Source organism: Vanessa atalanta, chromosome 9 (genome assembly GCF_905147765.1).
Source record: "Vanessa atalanta chromosome 9, ilVanAtal1.2, whole genome shotgun sequence".
Classification (NCBI taxonomy): Eukaryota; Metazoa; Arthropoda; class Insecta; order Lepidoptera; family Nymphalidae; genus Vanessa; species Vanessa atalanta.
Genome location: NC_061879.1, coordinates 11,473,446 through 11,497,147, shown reverse-complemented (window position 1 = coordinate 11,497,147; position 23,702 = coordinate 11,473,446). Strand labels below are relative to the sequence as shown.

Sequence of the window (23,702 nt, the reverse complement as noted above, 5' to 3'; positions counted from 1 at the left end):
TTGAGATTTATATGAAAACTTTGGCAATTTATGGACAATGCAGCCTTCGATTTACATAATGATGTCTATAATATAATTTAATATTTGAATATTGTTTACAAAACCAGATTACAATAAATTATTTAATTTTTAGACGGAACTTAATACAGTTGAAGAAGAAGGTCGTCCCCCCGATTCGAACCAAAGGACTCCTAGCATCAGTGGTGGTTTGCCAATGCTCCTTCTTTCCGTCCTACCGCCCGTCATACCTCGCGCAAGTTGGCCATCCGCCGAAGCGTGCAGAGGTAGGAATTCTGTCAGCTTCAGTTCCCAACCCAAACTAAATTATAGAAAATCGCAACCCGCGATCGACTTGTACAACCTCTGTCTAAACAGACGGGAAGAAAATCATGGTTTTCTAAGTAGATTAAAAAGTTTTTTTGGTAGTAGATCATCAAGCAGAAAGGAATCGACAATTTCTATAGCGGACCCTACCGGTCAAAGTATCGCCGCTGCTTTAAAATTGCACGTGGGAATGATCGCCGGACTGGTGCCAGGTAATAGAAAGCACTCGATGGTTCTGTCTTGTAACACGTTACATGTTCCTCATCCAGAAATGAAATTGCGCAGGGAATCCTATGCGAGAAGTGGTCCAATAATTCGAATAACTGACGATGAACCGACGTGTTCGAAATATGTTTCGGAAAAAAGCATATCATCTGGTACGCATAAATATGTTGCAGAACCGGAAACTAAAGTCAATTTCGTGTTGCCAACGATGCATAAAAGGCCCATGTCTCAACAAAGTTCCTGCGAGAGGATAAAGGGTTCCCCGAGATTTCCCCATCGAATAGCACCAACGGCTACTAGTTTAATAGCCTTACATAGTAAGAGAAAAACGAGCGCAGACAGCGTGTTTCATATATCAGATGGTGGCTTTGACGAGCATCGAAGGTATAGCCATCAGAATGTTAGCAACCAAGAATACAAAGGAAACACGGCGCTAGAAAGCCGATGGAGGTCCACAGAAGACGCGAGACCGGGACCATCAACAGGGAATTGATATTTAGGGGTAAGAAATAATGTGCCAAACGTTTTCGTTTTCATAGGTTTTTATCGTGTAGCATCAGTCACTGTAGTACGTATTCCATAACAATAGGATCATTGTTATTCCAAGACTTTGATATGGTATCAACTCATCAACGTATCTCTAATATTACAAGTAGCTCTTTATATCTGTAGTAAGTGTAATTGATAATGTATAGTGCATTCATTTTAAAATCATGAATATCGTGAAACTGTGAGAAATAACACCAAAAATATAGATATAGATATGATTAGCGTCGTAGTTGCGAAAATAATTCGTTCATTATGATTGTGTTACAGTTTGTTAATATATGAACCAGACGAATACAACCTAATACTTTTCTAAAAACGAGTTTTATGAGAATTATTATAATAGATAGCTAACTTATAGCTATAGTTTTAGCTTATAGAAGTTTCGGTGTTTTATTTGAACCCCAACACGTGTTGTATTTTGTAGGGTAGTCTCGTATTTTATGTGCCTTGATAAACAAGTTGAGATTTAAATCACCTGATAATATTTAAGTTGTGGTCATCGATGGAAATGCAAGCTACGTTTAATATAACTTTCGAAGCTTATGTCAATGGACAGCTTGGAGCCCTTACTTTATCTGATGAAGGGAAATACGATATAAATACAAACCGTTCGTTACAATTTCAACAATTTTAGGCTTTAAGGTTTTTGTTCAAATTTTGTTTAGGCCTCGTGAAAAAAACTGTTTAGAAACACTCCATGTAAAGTCTATTCCACGATATGAGCTACATAGGACTTTCTCTTGTGCGCTCATTGGTTAAAAAAAATAATGTGCGTGATCTTCATTGGCCAAATTATTTCCTAAAATTGTCTTATATGCCGGATTGGTCTAGCTTATCTCTAGACTCGAGTTCCTTCCTATGAGGGACGAGTATTTGTGTTCAGAGATGTTTGACTCGTGGAATGGATTATACTGTATATAAAAATATAAAACACCAATCAGTATTATTAATTCAACGTAGAAAGAAACAACTGTGTGTATTATTACTACTAATAAGGTTATTGTCTTATTTATCTAATTAAAGACAATGAGATGTAGACAGACAATTTTACTACTACTAACAGTATTTAAAACGGGATATTCACGAGACTCCGTGAACAAGACATTCGTAGATAATGTCGAAATATCGAGCTCCACCAAATAATAATAAAAAAATATGGTAAATATCCCGTTTTAAATACTGTTAGTAATAAAAATAACCATGTTAATTTAAAATTTTACTACTTTTACTAATTTGATATATTCCAAGTACTGGACAACAATTATTAATTTTGATTATAATATTGTCATGAAATATCATGTGATAATGAATTTAAAGATAAAGTATATGTCATAAATATTATTTGTTAACTGACATAATCCTTTATAATTCATAAATATATTATGTCTCATATAACTGATAGTCAACAATCATATCAAACTATGATTTAAATAAGTATAATATAAAATAAAATAATTAAAAAAAAGTTGTAACTTTGATTAGTGATATTTGTATTACGTACTATTTTTATTATGTTAATTTCATAAAAATATATAATTTAGTCGCTTCTTAACAATCATTTTAAACGTTTATTTATATAGTTGCTAAGATATTTTAACATAGTGTAAATATTTATATGAATTAACTGACTCAAAAGCAATATATTGAAAAAAAAGAGTATTAATTAAGTATTAAGAAAGACCTATTTTTCAAGATATATCGCGTAAGTTACGTTTAATTAAAATACCTAATAGGCAAGTGTGTTCAAATTTTATAAAAAGAAAATAAATATATAGAACTAGATCTGAAAATACTATTTTAGAATGTACCTACTGTGTGAAACTATTAATAAACTTTTTGAACTGTGTGATTTTATTTATTATTATTAAAAAATATTCCTTATATCGACTACTTTATTTCCAAAATTCCAATAACAAATTCGATGAAATTCTAAGCGCCATTTTTTCCGGTATACGTCATGTCAATACCACAGATAATTTTAGATCTCGACCAATAATGTCAAGTTAACGATTATCAAGTTAATTCAAGGTAAAAACTGAAGCAATAAGAATTGTTTAGGGGAATAAAAATCATTTATGTGTAAACGTATATTACAACTGACGACTAAACAATGTTACATTATTTACTAAAGGCCTTTCGAGGCCATATTTGCTATCCTAGCTTCAATTTGCCGTCTAATATTCGCATTGACGTTTGGTAGTTCATTGTTTCTCCTGACAGACATCTCGATTTTCTGTACGACTTGTATCTCCCTTGGCCAAGCTATGAAGTTTGTAACGTTACAGTCGACGTCAGAGCCGAGCCTGCCAGTTCTCCCACAGCGATGTATGTAATCCGCAGTGTATAGAGGAAAGTCGTAATTTATTATGTGACGTGTCTGTAAAGAGAAATATTTGCTGCGGTTTAGTATTCGGACGCGGGGGGGATAGAGGGGCTAGGGAGGAGGGTAATGGGTATTCTCTCAAAATAAATAAATAAAAATGAATGAATGAATAAAGTAACATAGAACCCATAATGTACCACTTCGGTGCAAAGACTTCTCTTTTTACGAGGCGATTAAGACTGGGACACTATGAAATCACACTTCGTACAATTTAACCATGCTTAACCAAAACAAATCATTAAGTAAAATTACCGGACATTAAACTCACCCTTAATATATCGAGACCACGTGACGCAATATCTGTACAAGACAAAACATTAACTTGACCATTTTTATACAAGTCTAGCTGTCCCTGCTTCAACGGTACCGCCATTTGTCCATTAATGTTAATGCATTCGACATTATTCTCATTAAGAAACATGGAAACGAAATCGCACGTCGACGTTTTGTTTGAGAATATCATGACAGGTCGTTTTAAATTAACATCGGTTTGTACTAACTTTAAAAGTTCCATTGGCTTCTGAGCCTTGCCAAGTCGTAAAAATCTGAAATTAAATTGTATTACTGATTAAAGTTTATTTATCACTGGCTCATTGTTCTAGTAGCTAGCTCATATACTGCTGACCCTCAGGTCCTGGGTTTAGATCCCGAGTTGGATCATTTACTATTAGTATACTTATACCGTTTTATAGGGTACAGAGAACGATTTTGGGCAATGGTATACGCATATATAATAAGATACCGGGAAATGTAACCAATTTACCATTTAGAAAATTTAAAAAGTTTATTAAGACTAAATTAATAAATAAATCTTATTATTCATTTAAATATGGATATTATGGATTTAGGCTCGGGTTCCATCACAGGACACTAATTATTGTTAAAAAAACAGCATTGTAAATCTGTTTATTTGAAAAGAGCAACAATGCGAATTTCTTGCTGTTTCTTCTCGCTGGAGGCTGCTTTCCGAAACGGTGGTAGTATTTTAATATTGATGATTCAAAAACGCTTCGTTGTGAAGTTTACTTGAATAAAATTGATTTGATTTGATTTGATTTAGTGTAAGGCAGTAATTTTAAAGTTTTGTTTTAGTAGGATTTACAGCCAAAATCAGTTAATCAAAAATTATTAACTGCAATGGTAACTAATAGATAAAAACAGGACATAAAAAAAAACATAATTGTTTTTGTATCTAGAAGGATAAGTTTGTTTGTATATATAGTTTTTGATATACCCTTTTACTTGTGTGTACGAACACAGGTTTTTATATTTAGTAAGACCGATTTTAATCTAAAATGACTTACTTATGGGGCACATGTGGTAATAACTTGTGTATATTACTAGTAGTTACAGTGCGTAGTGACTGAGGGTCCATGAAGGAGTTGACTGCTTCCGGTAGTTCATGGGGCAGAGTGGCACTAACCAATGTTACTTGACATCCTTTTGGAGGTGTTTTAATTTCCACTTTAAACTGAATCTGTTATGAGAAGAAAAAAAATTGTAAACTTACAAAAAAAGCCAGTATAACTACAAAAATAAGGGACCTAACATCTTAGTTCTCAAGGTTAGAGGCATGTTGGGGATGTAAGGTATGATTAATAATTCTTATAGCACCAATGTCTATCGGAAGTAATAAATCCCTACCATAAGGAAACTACAATATTACCATTTCTTAATGTGTGTGTGATGTCTCATTCATTGCTAGAGTGGAACAGATACAAATCTTACTGATCGGTTTTGTCACAATTAGTTGTCATTATGAATGTAGCAAGGTAGTCAAGTTTCAGGAGCTTCATTTAGACTTTTTAAAAGTTGGCAGAAACTGTGTACTGCGCAACATTACTAGGTCCTTACTGTAAATAATTATATGAGACTATTTGGATAAGCCCATCTGGATAGGTACCACCTACTCATCAGATATTCTACTGCCAAACAGCAGTACTGAATATTGTTGTGTTCCGGTTTGAAGGATGAATGAGCCAGTGTGACCATTAAGTGGCCCATTAGCTTGTCCGTAAACCAAAACAAAAAATATATATACATATTTATTACCATTTAGTACTTACTGCAAATTTTTTCATCAAGTTAGCCAATTTATCAATAAAGCTATCATCTAACAATGTATCTGCTTCATCCAGAATAATGTGGTGTACATTGTGTACTTTGAAAATACCAGTCGTAACCAACTTGCTGTAAGCACCAAGTGTGGTTACAAGTAGATCACAGTACTCCACCGGAGGATCTAGCAACTTTTTTTTTGTTTTGCCACCAATGAGTGTTGACACATTTATGTTCAAATTCTCTGTTAACTTTTGAGCCACTTCTCCTATTTGTGTTGCTATAAAACAAAACTTTTTATTAACATATTTTGTATATTTTTTATTGCTAGCTTATCCATCCAGGCTTCAAACAGGTAGAATAATAGTCAACTAGCAACATTTATTGTGAAGGATGAACATTCACAATACAAAGGTCTTTTTTTATTCTAAACCCGCCAAAGCTTCGCCTTTGCGCAAGCCCCTCTGGGTAGGTACCACCTACTCATCAGATATTCTACAGCCAAACAGCAGTACCCTCCAGTTTGAAGGATGAGTGAGCCACTGTAACTACAGGCACAAGGGTTGTTAAATGTTGGTAAATGTTGATAAATCCTTACCTAATTCTCTACTGGGTGTTATAACTACAGCCATAGGACTATTAAACTCTTCCGGAACATGAGACTTCCATTCCATTATATGCTGTAGAACCGGTAACAAGTACGCCATAGTCTTCCCACAGCCTGTTTCAGCCGTCATTACTGTGTTATACCCTTGGATAATAGAGGGAAACGACTTAGCCTGAATAGCGGTAGGTAAAGAGTAACCTAAGTGTAACATAACCTCTTTTAATTCTTCACAAAGCCCAATCTCTTCGAAACTCTTCTTATAAACCTCTTTTTCTTCTTTTTTATTAGCATTTCCATAAATAATAAAATAATCATTTTTTGATTTTGCATTCAACCAGCCCTGTGAAGCGAGTTTTATACCTTCAAACTTGCTATAACTTTGGCCCTCGTAATGATTAAACTCAGTTCGTTTACACGATATAATAGGTAGCTTCTTCTTTGCCTGGGCACTATAATACCGACAATAGGAGATTTTTAATAGTTGCCGTAATTTAGACATAGCGACGAAGGTTTATCTGATTAATTTACACTTAATTTTGTTAAAAATCTACTTCCAAGTCGTAAACACTATTTTGAAGTTTGACAGCTTAACGTCAATTTTTGTATTTCTTATTTTACACTCGCAAATAAAGCAAGCGTATTGCACTATACAGCCAATTTTTAGACATTTTTTTTCCCTCAAAGTAGTGTAAAATTCTTAACTAATACCATTGTCTAATAAAATTGTCAACAGATTTATACTATTTTTCATAATGCAAGGTAAGTCGATAAAAATAGATAATATTTTAAATGAAGATAAACAATTTCGTTCTATTTCAAATAAATAAAATTAACTTTTATTTATTTTAATAATAAACTATTAACTAATATAGACAGCATTATGAAAGTTAACTTTGGCTGGCTTACCATATATTTATTCATTCAAATGTCTTAATCTCCGCTTTTTAAGTATATATATAAAAAATAGATGTGTATATATATATATACACATCTATTTTTTGCTTACTTGTGGTTATCATCTTTCATGTGCTATTAAATCTCCTAAATAAATGCTAAATCAAACTATCTGGCATATATGCATTAGATATGTGAATTAGCCTTAGCCTTAGGTGTTATTATTTTGTTATGTTGTTTTGTATTATATGTACGTAATATAATTTATATAATTTTATATTAAAACAGTCAAAACTGAAAAAGATTTTTTTCATTTCGTTTGGTTTTTTCTCAACTAGCTATAGCTATACTACAAATAGCTCAGCACATAGAAAAAAAATATGTCCTAAGAATGTGCACTTGCCAAAAAATAAACTCACCTAAAAACACTTACCCAAAAACACCAAATTCATTGATTTATAAAGGAATATATTCAATTTGTTAAAAATTATTAATTTTCTGTTGGAACATCCTAATCTATGATCTAAATTGTCTGTACACCAGAAGACTATTTTTGAGTAGAGTATGCCGGATATGTACCAATATACAGTTTTAAGAAATCTACGGCGAATAATAATGATATCTTGCGAATGGCGAATTACGCTTACTATCAAAATCAAAATCACAATATACTTTATTCAAGTAGGTAAGCACTTTTGAATCGTAATTTAACAAACTATATTAAGTGAAACTACTACCGGTTCGGAATGTAGACTCTACCGAGAGAAACTGGCAAGAAACTCAGTAGTTACTCTTTTCAACATTTAATATTACAAAGTCATACATGTTAGTTAAATACAATTATATACCTATGTATATAATACATTCTGTCTGTAGTCAACAATTTTTAACTAAGGCTAAAAGTCCTAAAGGCCTGGCAGCAACTTCAAAAGATTTAATAGTAGGTAGCCCGGTACAAATTCCTGGTGTCAATTCTGAGATTTATTCAAAGTGCATCATCGTACTCTATAATTACTTCTACTAAAAAAATAAAAAAATCGAATGCAGCCATATTTTGATAATACTGCTTCTAAAGTATAGTACCGACATCACATTAAAAAAACGCCGCTTAGTTTTTGGATCAAGCTTGTCGTTGTTGTATTCAGATACGTCAAACATTAAAATGAACAAGTATTATTACATAAGTATATAAATATTATATATTATTATATAAGTATATAAAGAGGAATTTTTCGAATACACGCAAATATGACAAACTCAATTAATATGGGTTCATTATTATAGTTTAGTTTCAGAAGAGACAATGTCGTAGGTATACACATGTTTATATTTTGCATATGCATATAGATGTTCACACTCACGAAGACGCGTGCGTGAAGTTGAATTAATTATTATTAAATAAAAATTAACATATTTATTTGAATAAAGTAATTTATCAACATAAGAATTAATAACATTAAGTGCTTAAATATATACAAGTATAAATTAAAAATAGTTACTGTAGAAATCTTGACCGCGTGGAATGGTGGCAAGAATGCTAGCAGCATTTCCCCGTTGAATCGCAATTCCGATCCTCTGGGCTAAAAACGAACCAGCCCTCCTGTCACCAGTGGAATCAATAAGGCGAGGAGTTATACTTTTGATGAAGCTTTTTGCACTACTACTCCAAGGGCCAAATATTTCGACAGCAAATGAGACAAAAAAGTAATTTGACATAAGACACGAATATTTAGATTTTTTTTTGCTTCAGCTTTATCCGCAGCGGCACCGGCTCTTAACAAACATAATCAAATTAGTATTGTTTTGCTGTCTCTACTCTTAGCTTATCTTTTAACGATATAATTCCGATTATATTAAGGAACGACAAAGAAGAAGACAATGGTTGAGAGATTAGTTGCAATTTGATAAAATAACAATAAATATTCGATATTATACATTATTACCAAAACTATAAACAAAAGCTAACAAAGAAGAAAATTATAAAGGCTGCTATCCTCATAGATGATTTAAAAATACATTTGCCGGTACATCCTCATTTGAGTCCACAGACTTCCCTAAGACGCTTTTCTTTTCCAGGACCCAACACACACTAAAATGCAGTTTAATAAATAACGCCTTATAAATTTAAATAAACACAATGATTTATACATTGTTCTTGGAAATATGTGACATCTACCTTTGTAGTTCTTTCTTAAAGTTTTGTTACGTCATCCTACAATACCTACTTGACTGACCTTCACCTACGTAGGATGATTTATTTTTTATATTACATTAAACATTACATTAAATGTATAATATTAAAGCAATTAAGGTTTTTGTATGTTATTCATGTGCTTAATTATGTTTTTATATTATTCTAGTGAATAAAATTTAACAAAAACGATGTTTATCAATTTAAAATGTCCTATTATGGACTGTTATTTCAAATTAAATACAATTTGTAAGTTAATTTTATTAGAAAACCTAGTTATCAAAAGTTACCAAGTTGATCTGGTGTTTATTTGTCCGGGGGTCATTGTTAAATGTGAATGTATATAGCGAGTATTCCAAGGTACCGTTTAGTATTTGTTCAAAATTAATTGTTTCAAACCTTATATCAATTTAAAGTGTAGTTACAATTGTTTACATCTATTTAAGAGAGTGGATGACCGTCTACTTGTTTTAACCAATAAAAGCATGTAATAACCTATATTTTATATACCTGGAGGGTTTGAAGTTATATGAGTTTCATGTTAGAACAAGACACAGATCCCTTTAATTCGATTACCGGGATTTTTAACCATGACGTGATCAAAGCATTAGTTTGTCATTATAATTGAAGTCGTCCTCGGTAGTGAAGTAAAACATCATGAGCAAATTACCATCAACCAACCAGCTCCAAACCTTTTGCTCTCTAGGGGAGAAAAAGCTTTAATCCCACAGGACATACACAGACTGATAGTTATCATAAACATAAACACGTACTCCTGTTTAGAACTATTAGCCTAGTTTGGACTAGCTACCAGGCCCGACTTCGCATGGCAAAGATATCTTTTTAAGTGCTCTTCTTAACTAAATATCATTCGCTAACCGATCAATTCACCCGTACTTTGCTACATTCCACGATGTTTGTTTTTTTTTTTCAAATATTATGTGCTAATATGTCTTAAACTGTTATTTCGAAGTCCAACGTCGAATTTACAATATAGTATTTGTCTAAATTATTATAAAGTCTTTAAAACTATTACGTATGTTATTTACTTTGACCGTGACGCTTTGCCGTTTTAATATGAACTAATTTTACGAATTGTGTTTTTATCTATTTTATTTTTCCGCGTGAATTATTTCGTTCGAAAATTTCACTTTTACATTATTCGCCGATTTGTTTTTACTTTAATATTAACGACTATTCAACGTCGTTTCACTTAATGTAATGATGTCGACGCCACTCTGTACAACTGATGTAGAGACTGCACATTTTGTGTTCTAGTAATGTTTTTCTCCTGTTATCTACATGTTAAAAAAAACTGGTTTTGAATAAAATTTATTTTAATTCAGTGGCGGCAAACGTCGCATAATTCATTTCCGTCTCTTATATATAAGATTTGTTTCGTTTAAAGCATTTTAGTATTTATTTGAAACAATTACAAGTAACATTTATGTAAATTAAATTAAAATTTTCTTACAACATACCAAGGTTCATAAATACTGTACAAATTGGATATCACTACGATAATAGTACTCAAATATATTATTGTTTTATAGAATGTGGTATCTATGGGGTCACTTCCAAGTAATTATTCTGTTGCCAGTGATAAAGTTTATCCAAGTAGCTATTATCGTGATAACAACACTTCTCTTTCCGCAGAATTACCCAGGAAATGCGAACGTATCAGGTAAGTTTTTCATTCAAAAATTCCATGATTTATTATGAGAACTATAAAGTACTCTTTATTTTCACTATATAAACAAAAATTTTACTTAATAATCAACTTACTTTTTCTACTTATCAATATCTAGATACGATCTATGAGTTTATGTAGTTACAATTCTTGTTGATTTTGGAGTCGGTGTCAGCCAAAGAAATACTAATCTAAATTCTAAATATACCTAGCAAAAATAGCAATATATGTAACAATAAAAGGACCATCGGTGTCTTTTTGGATCTGTCTAAAGCCTTCGATACTGTTTCTTTTACTGCTGCAGAAAATTGAAGCAATTAGAGTTCGTAGAATAGCATTAAATATCTTTAAAAGTTACCTTTGCAACCGAACGCAACGTGTTTCCATGGTTAATGTAGTCTGCTCTGATAGGCATCTAACCTTTAAGAATCCCTCAAGGCAGTGTATTAGGCCCAACCTTGTTCTTAGTTTATGTCAATGACTTATGCAGACTCAAAATACCTAATTGTAAAATCATAATGTATGCCGATAATACATCCCTACTTGTCCAAGGTGATGCTTGGGTTGAGGCTCGTGAGAGGGCTGAATCCGCCTTTGCTGTGGTTATGAATTGGCTTTCCTGTAATTTATTGACACTTAATATAGAAAGAACACATTTATTGCTTTCGGTTCCAAATACGCCTTACCACAATTCATTTTTCACTAGCTGCTCACAAATGTTCTGAGTTCCAGTACAATGTTCCTTGTAGTTTTGAAGATGTATCTAATTACTACTCGTACTAAAAAGTATTAAGTATTTAGGGGTGACAATTAATGAAAGTCTTAGTTGGAATTCAGTCTCCGATATCATGTCTAACAAAGTTTAATAATGTGTTTAAAAGACAGAGCATCTGCTGGCCTTCACACTCTGAAGTCAATTTACTTCGCCCTTGGTCAATCTTTGATTTCCTACTGTATTAAAGTATGAGGTAGTGCTGCCAATACCATCTACGTCGCTTGCAAAGAGCGGAGATTAATTTTGAAGGTTATGCTTGCAAAACCTATGCGTTTTCCTACTTCGACTCTGTACCGCATAACATCGTTGCGCCTGCAAAAGTCTCTATGTGTTTTTTTCTTATTTTCAGATTGTTATGACGTTTTAATCGTTTAAAATGGCATTACAATCTAAAAATAAGAAAAAACACATAGCGACTTTTGTAGGCGCAACGAAGATATGCAAGGTGAATACTGTGCGTCAAAGTTACATACTCTTGACAATTCTGCGAAAGCATACGCATATGACCTTCGATCCTAAACTTGCTCAGAATAAGCGTCGAGCTGATCGAGTTTGCAAGACTATGTCACGTGTATCTTCCTTGATAGGCCAACAATGTCTACCTTAGTTCAGTGATGTATAATAAAATAAATAAAGAGATAAATATTTCGTTGGCCGAGATGGCCCTGTGGTTAGAACGCGTGCATCTTAACCGATGATTTCGGGTTCAAACCCAGGCAGGCACCACTGAATTTTCATGTGCTTAATTTGTGTTTATAATTCATCTCGTGCTCGGCGGTGAAGGAAAACATCGTGAGGAAACCTGCATATGTCTAATTTCAACGAAATTCTGCCACATATGTATTCCGCCAACCCGCATTGGAGCAGCGTGGTGGAATATGCTCCAAACCTTCTCCTCAAAGGGAGAGGAGGCCTTTATCCCAGCAGTGGGACATTTACGGGCTGCTAATGATAAATATTTATTCCCTAAACCTTTTTCAATTTAAAATAAAAGTAACTAACTGGCTTCTCAATCTAAGTTATGATGAGACTGAAAATTTAATTAGACCTATAATCTGATGATCCCCTACCTTTCCTTCCTTATCCTATAATTAAATATTACAATACAATAATTATATATATATATGTTCCTGTATTTGATTTTAATTTGCCTTATTATTCTTTTAGTATTATTATTTTAATTTTACATTATTTGTTTCATTAATTATGTTACTTATTAATTTAAGTACATACACTAATTGTAATATAAATTCATTCTTTTTTGTCTAAATCAGACGTTACTATTTGTTGAATTTTTTGTCATATTTTAATTTTGTAATCTGTTATTCTTAATTCTATTGTTTTTTTTTCTGTATTTATATATTTAACAAATATTTAAGTGTGTTAAAAAAGAGCAACGTCGTTTTTTTGGCGGGCGTTAAGAACTGCACCACAGTTTTACAATATCGCAGTTGTTATCGTTCAAATCTTGTTTTTAATGAAATTTGATGCTTAAATAAATAAACTATTATTACTATTATTTAAAATGCTGGGAGATAGCGGTTTGTAATGTTTTTTTTTTTCTAATGACAAAAAAGCTGTGAACGTTGTAAGACATTCTGTAGTATGTTTAGTATCAGCATTGCACCCGTGCGAAGCCGGGGCGGGCCGATAGTCTATAAACAATTACAGATAAAACTTAACTTAAAAACTTTGTAAAAGGGCAAATATATGATGCACTAAGTTGTGTCAAAAGTTTGGAAGGCATAGATTTATCAGATTTGGACGCCAACAATTTTTTAAGTAGACGACGATAGATCGTTGACGGACATAACGAGACTACGAAATTTGTTTTCCGACAATGAATGCCACACATAACGACATACATCATAAGGTCACACATCATGATGTAATACAGCAACGAACGTAAGCAAATTTACAGGCGGTTATAAATTCTGCCACATATCGCACACTTACTGTGAGCCGTTAAGAGTTCCATTGATTATCATATTCGACTATGAATGAATGACTATGAATTACTTGACCATAACCACATTATGGTAGATGACTCAAATATCCGGATACCCTATAAAAATTCGACCGAGTATCGTTAATTTGCTCTTCAGAATTGAAAAGTACTTGTCATGGATTCCATAATCAGAAAGTAACCAAACTCTCATCAAACTACCCTTGAAGTATGTCCTTTCCAATAAAAAAGAATCATCCAAATTGGTTGACGTGATATTGAGTTATTCGACCATTTATTGCACACATACTTATTACAAATTTTAGACTTTTTTTTCTTATATATGCCATCATCAGAACTGGACCAAATTGAAATGGGATCACACGGAAAGCAACAGCTTTCAAATAAAAAAAAACTCATCAAAATCGGTTCACCCAGTCGAAAGGTCTGAGGTAACAAACATAAAAAAATACAGACGATTCGATAACCTCCTCCTATTTTAAGTTAGTTAGTTGGTTAAAAATTAATCATGCTTTGTTAGAAATAAAATCTATTAATTAGAGTTATTCATACGAATTTTGAGACAATAGTTTTTAATTTATTCATTTGTCTTCACAGACACGTTGGTCTTTTTTGCTTTTTTTTTTGTTACATTGGTATTTGTTCCGTAATCAATAACGTTAACAAAACTTTGACATGCATATTTTTCGTGTCACCCAAACTTAAAGACTTTTTTAAAGAAATCAAATACGAGATTATCGTTCCGTAAGTCAGAGGTGTTCAAGAATGACTTTTTATACAAATTTGTTAGCAAAACATTCCATTCTATGTATGTTCGCCTGATCATAAATCCGAGTTTTATGTTTTACACGCACAGGCACTCAACTTTATTAAGCTACTAAGCTACCAATTGAATCATATTCATCTTTTACTAAAACCTTATGTTATTGGTAACTTTGTATTAAAAAACAAACAAAATAAGTATCCTCCTAATAAAGATCGAATAAAAAACGTCATAAATGTTTTAGACGGCCAAAGTTTCGATTTCGTGATCGTGGGTGGAGGATCAGCCGGCTGCGTGATCGCCAACCGACTTACTGAAGCTAACACGAACGTGCTCCTCATTGAGGCTGGAGATGACCCTCCATATATTACAGAAGTAAGTATCCAATATCAGAGCTTTTTTTACATTAATGTTATGTTAAAAATGAAATTGATTTTTAGCACAACATTAATGTAATGTATTTTTCTGGACAGCAAACATCGCCACAATGAGAAACTTCTATCATTCATTCATGATATTTTGATATCCCAAACTCTCCACAAAACATGATCTTTAAATGCCAGGGATCGATGTGCGATGCTAATACTTATGAAATTTAAGTCGGATCAAATTAGCATACCACCGCACTCAAATTTCATATAGAAATAGAGTTCTTAAAGAATTGCATTGTAGGTATATTCAAATTTAATTATTATTTTTCATAATTTTTATCGAAATAAAATTGTAGGGAACCTCATGATTTGGTTCAATATTTTAAAAGATCATATGATACAGTTTAATTTAATAATGTTAACCATATCATCTTATACATTTGAAATAATATACGACTAAACGACGAAACTTTATCATTTTAAATTAATTTCAGATACCAGGAATATCTGTGTTATTGGGTTCGTCTTTTCCCGATTGGAATTACTACACAGATAACGATGGCTCTTCTGGCAGTGCCCATAAAATGCACAAACTACATGCTATCCAAGGGAAAATGCTCGGGGGGTCAAGCAACGTCAATTACATGTATTACATTAGAGGAAATGAAAAGGACTACGATAATTGGGCTGAAAGAGGAAATCTAGGCTGGGATTGGCGCACTGTTACTGAATATTTAGAGAAAAGCATTTGTCACATTCCAAATAACGACACAAACTCTATTAACGAACCCAGAGGGTGCCTCGGTATATCACGACCATTATGGAAACAAGAAACAGAGGCATACTTAAATGCATTCAAAGAAAATGGTCATGATATTTTAGAAGACTTCAACCAGCTTGGATTTTCAACGGCAAGTTTCACAATTTACAACCGCCGTCGTCAAAGCACTGCATTTACATTCATCAAACCAATCATGAAAAGAAAAAATTTATATTTGCTTAAAAATACCATGGCTACTAAAATAATTCTCGACAAAAATAAAAAAGCCATCGGTGTCGAAGTAAAATGTAATGGCGTTATGAAAAAAATATACGCAAAAAAAGAAATAATTATATCGGCAGGTTCATTAAGCAGTCCAAAATTATTAATGTTATCAGGAATTGGTGCAAAAGAACATTTAGAAAAAATTGGTATTGAAACAAATGTGAATTTGCCAAATGTTGGTGTGAACCTACAAGATCATATGTTAGTGCCTATAATTTTATCCGGTGGAAACAATTCAACATTTTTCATTGATAACTTTAATGCTTTAAAACATGCAGATAAATTTCCTGCCGCAACCGTCATGGGTTTCGTGGCTTTGGACAAGAACCAAAAGTATCCAGATTACCAAGTTACGGCGTTTCCGACATCCAGCGGTTCATTGCTACCGGCAATGATGTGTTCTGAAATTTTCGATTGGAATAATGAAATATGTATTGCTATAGCCAACTCCACTACACAGAGAGATATTCTGTTTACGTTGGTATCTTTCCTTCACCCGAAATCAAGTGGAAAAGTTAGACTTAAAAGTAAAAAACCTGAAGACGGACCAATAATAAACACTGGTTACTTTTCTAACGAGGACGACTTAGAAAAATTTGCGAAATGCGTTGATGATTTCACACGGGTCACCAGTTCAACTTATTTAAAACAAATGAAATCAGAAGTAATCGATTTAAATGTTAAAGAATGTAAGAATATTGATTTCAGTAGTCAAAAATACTGGGAGTGTTATGTTTATAACTTGGCAGCGTCGCAGTTTCACTTCTCAGGAACCTGTGCTATGGGCCCTGAAGGAGTGGGGGTGGTTGATGAGAGATTGAGGGTCAGAGGTGTGAAAGGTCTTAGAGTAGTTGACGCAAGTATTATGCCTTCAATTGTGAGTGGAAACACATATGCTTCAGTGGTAATGATTGCTGAAAAGGCGTCTGATATGATTAAAATAGATAATAAATTATGACGAATATACAGTGATTTACTATTCAGGGTATCGGAGAGTTTTAGTGACAATGCGGGGTTTGCAATAAAAATGTTTTCAAGAGATTCCTTTTCAGTTTTATTTTAGATCTTGACACTTATGATATTAACAATCAGAAACGATATAAAAAAATCGAATGTTTTAAACAATTAATTTCACCATTTCATACAAACTAACTCTCCCAATCTTGGTTAAAATATTGTTATGAAAAAAAAAAGGTTTCATTTTTAATTACTCAATCAGTTAATAAGAAAATTCTCAAAACGACTCGCACAAATAAATGTAATTATGCATCGTTAACCGTTATAGATAAATTAATATCTAAAATAAAGAAAACTCTGAACAGAAAACGGTAAAATTGATTAATGAAAAACAAACGATCTTTCGGAAGTTAGTGATTTTAACTTTACTTACAGATACGCACAACTAATAATTCCTCGCAATCATTGAATCAGTTACATTAAGACAAAGCCTATTTATATATACAAAACAGTTATATATATATATATATTAAAACTCCTTACAAATATAATATAATAGGATACAGTACAAAGATGAAAGGAGTTTCTCGTTTACACCTTAGAAATTAACACGTGCAGAATAAAATAACTTTATATACAAAACTTAACAAATTTACAAAATAAAATAAACTTAAAACGTATGATTTTTATCATACCCAACATCTTCTAGCTCAAATAACATCAGTCGCACTATACACCAGCCGAGAGATTCAATGTACTAGTCTAAATTTCATAATTCTACACTTCAAGTGTAAATACAGTGAGGTGAAAACTCATAAACCCTTTGTTTTGTTTGTTGTTTATAAAATTACTGTTTTGTCAACACATACCTGAATGTATCAAAATATACATATAAATAATCGTTATCACATTTAACACAGTTCTGTAACATACAGTACAATAGAGAAAAACAAAAGCCGTATCAAATATTTGCAGTAAAAATTGCTTTCAGAGAGGGTCCCATAACAAGTATCCGCTCTAAGCTTAACCGATGTTATTTGAGCTGGTTTTATCATACGGATGTTCGTATTACTGATAGATTCACTACAACTTATTTAAGGCGACATTCACCAAAATATAACGATTAGTCAGTCTTGGAAGACAATGAAGTTCCTTTCTTGTTTTTACGGCAAATGTTACATTTTATTTTCTTTTCATCAAACGACGAATCAAAACATTTTAACCACGATAATTTTAAACGAAAGTTAACTTGATCGACATTAGTATAGCGGTATTATAATTGTTTTATTTTTAACCCATTCATTACTCTTGATTTCATAATCAATTTTTCACTGAAATTTAATTCTCATTTATATTATTGACGATAGGCATAAGACGCCAATTAGCGATTGCTTTGAAATATGTGACAAATGTTTTTTTTTTTCCGAAACGGCAATGAATGGGTTAAGCTGTCAATCAGTTTCAATGTTTTAAACTATAGCTGTATTTGTAATTTACTGCGGGAATTTACCTGTTTTTACAAAATAATATATACATTTTTATAATAATAATATTACATGGAATTTTTCAAAATAATTTAACATTTTATCATAACAAGAACTTAATCAAAATCTGTATATAATATCTGTTTCAGATAGTTGACAAGCTATTTCATAGTTGTTATTTAAATTAAACATTTACTTTACAATATTATGAAAGGAACTCCATAAATAAATCGAAGATAAATATTTTATTTTTTTTATTTATTTATATACTCTTTATTGCACACCAATATAGACAAAAATAATAGGAGTACAACAAAAACAAAGAAAAGAAAAATGTACAATAGGCGGCCTTATCGCTAAAACAGCGATCTCTTCCAGGCAACCTTTGGTAGAGGAGAGAGATAGGATGGTAGGGGTGTACAAATTATTTAATACATAAAAAAAAAATAAAAATAGATACAATATATATATATATATATATATATATATATATATATATATGTATATATACGATACATAAATAAATATTCCATAAATATATAATTATATAACAATATAATATACATATACATTATAAATATATACATTTACATACTATAGATACTTACATAATAAATAAAATATTGAATTGCAGTATTTCTTCATGAAGCAAGATAGTGCTCTTTTATAATTTTTTTAAAAGAAGTAATAGTTGGTGCACGTCTTGCTTCTAGTGGAAGAGAGTTCCAAAGACGAATTGAATGGACTGTAAATGAGTCACTATAAAAAGATGTTGTATGGGGAGGTATTTTTAGCACCAAATTCTCTTCAGAACGAAGATTATGGCTATGTGAAGAACTGAGAAATTGAAAACGTTCTTTTAGATATGAAGGAGAGGACGGATTGAACAGAATACAGTACAGAAGTTGAAGGATGTGAGTATTCCTGCGAAGCCGGATTGGGAGCCACTTGAGCTTTTTACGAAATTCAGAAACGTGATCAAATTTACGAAGACCAAATATGAATCTGATGCAAAGATTTTGGAGACGCTCAAGTTTATTAAGTTGCTCCTCTTTTAGATCAAGATAACATGCGTCGGCATAATCGAGAATTGGTAGTAGGAGTGACTGTGCTAACATAATTTTGGTAGGGATGGGTAGAAAGTTGCGTAATCTTCGAAGGGAGCCAACGGCTGCAAAAATTTTTTTACTAATCTCACTTATCTGTGGTTCCCAAGATAGGTGCTGGTCAAAGGTAATTCCCAAATTTCTAGCTGTAACACTGAACGGTATGTTAACACCGCTAAAGTGTACAGCCGGGAGATCCGAAAAAGATATACGTGAAATTAATTTTGAACTACCAATAATCAGCACCTGTGTTTTATTTGGGTTTACACGTAATCCAAATGCAGTAGACCACTTTGAAATATTTAATAAATCATTATTTACTAAATGTATAGTTTCAGGAAGGTTCGCAATTTTACTTTGTGAATAGATCTGAAGATCATCTGCATACAGGTGATAGAGAGAACATATATGAGAAGTGATGGTACTTATAAAGACCGAAAACAAGAGGGGAGACAACACGCCACCTTGTGGAACGCCAGCAGTTATAGGAGCCCATTCTGAGAAAGAATCTTGAACTCTTATCCGTTGCCGGCGCCCATACAAGTAAGAATGAAACCAACCGATTACTTTAGGAGATATGTTAAGAGAACACAAAATAGCAAGAAGAATATCAAAGTCTACAGTGTTGAAAGCATTACTAAAATCTAATAATGTCAACACAGTAACCTGTTGATTATCCATTTTATACAAATTGTTCTAAATAGTTAAATACTTTTTGTACAAATTGCGACTAGATACCGGTACAGTCACAGTCAACTGTTTTTTTTTTTTTTTTTTTTAATTTATTTTACAGTATGAAAAAAGATATTTTTAAAATATGAATAAAGTATACAGGATAGTAAGATGCGTTTGAATGGTTTTAAACGTATATATTGAAGTACGGGTCCTTTTGACAGAATTTCGAATACGGCACAATTTCAAGAACAATTGCGCTGCACACTAAATATGAGATAATAACAATGCCACAAGAAAAAGGGCCAATATAAGTTTATATATTTATTTTGATTAGAAAAAACTAGATTTTCCGACCAAGGCTCGAACTTATAGAGAAAACTAACCTAACCTAACTAATAGTTTAGGAACACATAAAAAATTTATTTTTGTTTATAAATCTGTGTACGTTATGTATTTTCTATGTATCAGCCGACTCTTATAATTCAGTGGTAGGAAAATTCGACAACGTCAGAGAGAATAGACGCAAAATGCACAGCAATGTAGAAATGCTGAAAATTCAATTTTGTACGTTCTGGCAAGGCACATCACATTCAATGCATAAATCAATATAGAAAGCCCATTAAAGCTATAGAATTATATCCAAACTACCAATGATAAAAGTTTTCAGACATTATTTTATACAATATGCCTGTGACGTCAACGCATTAAATAATACCCCTAATAATATATAATGTTCTAATAGTTCAAACACAAAAAAAAATAAAAAAATCAAATAAATTCATTAATTTTGCCACAGGACTTTTTTTTCATTTAATTAATTTACAACATTATAGAAGTTATTGTTACATAAATACTAACGGGTCAATAGCTTGCAGCCAATATGGGTCAAACGTTGCCGTTCCTAACTATTTATTTAAAAAATTATTAACCTAAAGTAATGCCGGCTGAAGTCAAAGGGGACTGAGCGGGAGCGGGTGAGCGGATACGGCCAGCACTCGAGCTGTCGCGCGGCGTTGCCTTTTTTACGGTTTTTGAATTAATTTTGCAAATGGTGTTTTAATTTCCGTGCGAATTATTTAGTTATTAAGATAATTTTAAGCCTTATATTAATGAGTATTAATGGTCGTTCCATTTAATGTGATGACGTCGGCGCCACTCTGTATATAAACTTTTATTTACACAGACATACATAGAATATGCGACTGATCCAAATGAAGTGTACCACATATTACTCACTAATCTACTTTATAAATATTAAACCAATAATGTTTGAGAACATTGATTATTGTAAATATCTATATTTGTATTGAATAATAATAATCTGTGGAATTCTATACATGATAATGACAAAATCAATCAAGTATATTTTAAGAAAACTTAAGAATTCTGTCCGTTATCGACAACAGCCACTAAATTCTAAGGAGAGCTACATTTTTTTATAGTTCACAAGTATGAGCACAACCCTAATATACTCTCAGTTCGCTCACAAATGTCAAGTCAGATGAGACGTTATTTCGACAACACTAAAAATATTAGGCTATTAATGATTTCAAATGCTATCCGAGCCTCGGGGTGTAACAAGTTAACAGAAACGCCTTTTGTGACTTTCGAAATGGAATATCAAAATTTGTAGCCGTGGAAGCAAAACGCACTAATAAAATTGAAATAACGCTTAGTTTAAAATCGATTTTTGAAAATCTTGTACCAAGTGATATCGATTAGCGATAAATTAATAAGTCTGATATTTATTATTTTGCTTACGATGAACAAAACCATTGCAAAATTCATCAATTGATGTATTTATTAGTAAAATGTATTATTGTCGTAGAGATTTTTTTTTAATGAGTTTATTCTTATGTTGTAGCGAAATATCGCATCTTACCATCCTGTATATACTATATAAAAACGTAAACGTATCACAAAGTATTGAATTTACTCAAACTACACATTTATCTACGGTAACATATACAAAAGACCGATGCGACATTTAACCTATAAGCTAGCGGCAACTTACGACTTTGTCCGTGTCCTCGGAGAATATATTTATTTATTATTTAATTACAGTATAAAAATCTGCAATATTAATTTTCTATTATTTTTTATTTAGTTAGACGTTAACATTTTCTATCACAGATTCCATACGAGTGATGAAAAAGCTAACGTTATCGATGCATTCGCTTCTCTTTATGGTTTATTGTGATATTATTTCTTTATGCGGTTTGTATATATGGTATGGGCAACGCACATCCTCTAAACGAGATAAACGACCGTTACGCTCTCAAGAAAATTCTAGAATAAATTAATAAAATCGAGTCCGGAAATCTCGGAAAATCTGTAAAACCTTTGTTCTTCTGTTAAGAAGATTTTGTGTAGATAACACAAGTCATCGCAGTGTGAAAGAAATAAGGAAAAATACTGTCCTAATTTAAATCCAGTGAATCGGGGACACTTCCATCCTACATATATCTTTACAAAAAAGCCCCACAAAAATATAATGATAGAAAAAAAAACAATTTACACATAATAAACAAAATCAACGGATTTAGATTCCTAATGAATAATGTTCCTCATTAATTAGCTAAGCCAACATTGGAAGGCCTCTATGGTAAATCTGTTTTTATGCCCACAATGTCTATGGTTACACTGGTCATCCTAAGAGCAAAGATTTACCAATAAATATTATATAGATAGAGGGCGATTGTTTAAGAACTGTTATTATATATAAGAAGTCGTCCATGACCTATGGAACTGACCGGTTCACCTATATGCACAGTGAAAGAAAAGATTTCAAACAGCTGCATTTACTTTTAATGCAAAACGTCGTAAGTAACAATTAATATCCAATTTCGACAACCAATTTTAACTTCAAAAAGTTATATGTTACTGTATTTTTTGTTGATAAATTTGATATTTTGAAATTAATGCAAAACGTTATAAATAACAATCGGATTTTTATTGCAACTTCGAAAAGTCATATGTTACTTGTATTTTTTCATTGATAAATTTATTGTTTTGGGAGTGTCGTTAAAGATTGTATTACTATTAATGTAAAAGGTCATAAGTAAACAGGTTTTAATTTCAAGTTCAAAAAGTCATATATCATTTATATGCAAACACCGGAAGGAACAAAAATCAATAACAGTTTTATGCTCATCTACACAAATTAATTTACATACGACCTTTTTGCAATGACAGTTACGATGAGACATTTATACCGATTATTTGATTTGTTTTTTTTTTTTGTAAAATGAGTGAGTATTCAGATCAACCGAAATCATATATTTTATTATATGACGAAAAAAAAATACCCCCAAGCTATGTCTTTCATATATACATATATTAAAGGGTAATAAAATATTCTATCTTTTAATTCTCTTTGTATACCACGTTCACTTGTTTATGAATTATGAAAAATGAAGTTGCGTAATAATTACGTGTGATTTTTTTTAAGTAACGCTCACATTTTATAAATAACCACCAAAAGCTAAAAAAGATTAAAGTGAATTTAGATAAAATCTACGTCCTATATCAACAAATCGCGTTATGACTTCGAAATACATGAGACATCAATTTAAGATATTATAAATAAATTATTTAACTTAACATTTGACTGCGACGATACAACGCAATTAATTCATA

General features: G+C 32.0%; 3 protein-coding genes across 6 annotated transcripts in view; 2 read left to right on the top strand and 1 right to left on the bottom strand.

The window, feature by feature from the left end:
- LOC125066265 (gamma-aminobutyric acid type B receptor subunit 2) overlaps nt 1–2,098 on the top strand; it is a 50,930-nt gene extending 48,832 nt beyond the window's left edge. The window contains exons 16-17 of one of the 4 annotated variants that reach the window (XM_047674280.1): nt 134–284; nt 723–2,098. In XM_047674280.1, coding sequence (XP_047530236.1) covers nt 134–284; nt 723–1,042 — 471 coding nt within the window. In that variant the 3' untranslated portion in view covers nt 1,043–2,098. Of the gene's footprint in view, nt 1–133 lie in introns of all 4 variants that reach the window. The other 3 variants (XM_047674278.1, XM_047674281.1, XM_047674277.1) reach the window with 3 other exon arrangements.
- Nucleotides 2,099–3,170: 1,072 nt separating this feature from the next.
- Nucleotides 3,171–6,725, bottom strand: LOC125066314 (probable ATP-dependent RNA helicase DDX28). The gene is made up of 5 exons (XM_047674356.1): nt 6,138–6,725; nt 5,548–5,819; nt 4,786–4,958; nt 3,750–4,026; nt 3,171–3,475 (listed from the first exon to the last, which is right to left on the bottom strand). The coding sequence occupies exons 1-5, from the start codon at nt 6,643–6,645 to the stop codon at nt 3,224–3,226; spliced, it is 1,482 nt and encodes a 493-aa protein (XP_047530312.1). The 5' UTR covers nt 6,646–6,725; the 3' UTR covers nt 3,171–3,223.
- A 3,415-nt stretch (nt 6,726–10,140) lies between these two features.
- LOC125066458 (ecdysone oxidase-like) lies at nt 10,141–16,882 on the top strand. Its single transcript, XM_047674529.1, has 4 exons — nt 10,141–10,146; nt 10,785–10,915; nt 14,670–14,800; nt 15,291–16,882. Exons 2-4 carry the CDS (start codon nt 10,786–10,788, stop codon nt 16,797–16,799), a joined length of 1,770 nt encoding a protein of 589 aa, XP_047530485.1. The 5' UTR covers nt 10,141–10,146; nt 10,785; the 3' UTR covers nt 16,800–16,882.
- Nucleotides 16,883–23,702: the final 6,820 nt, after the last annotated feature.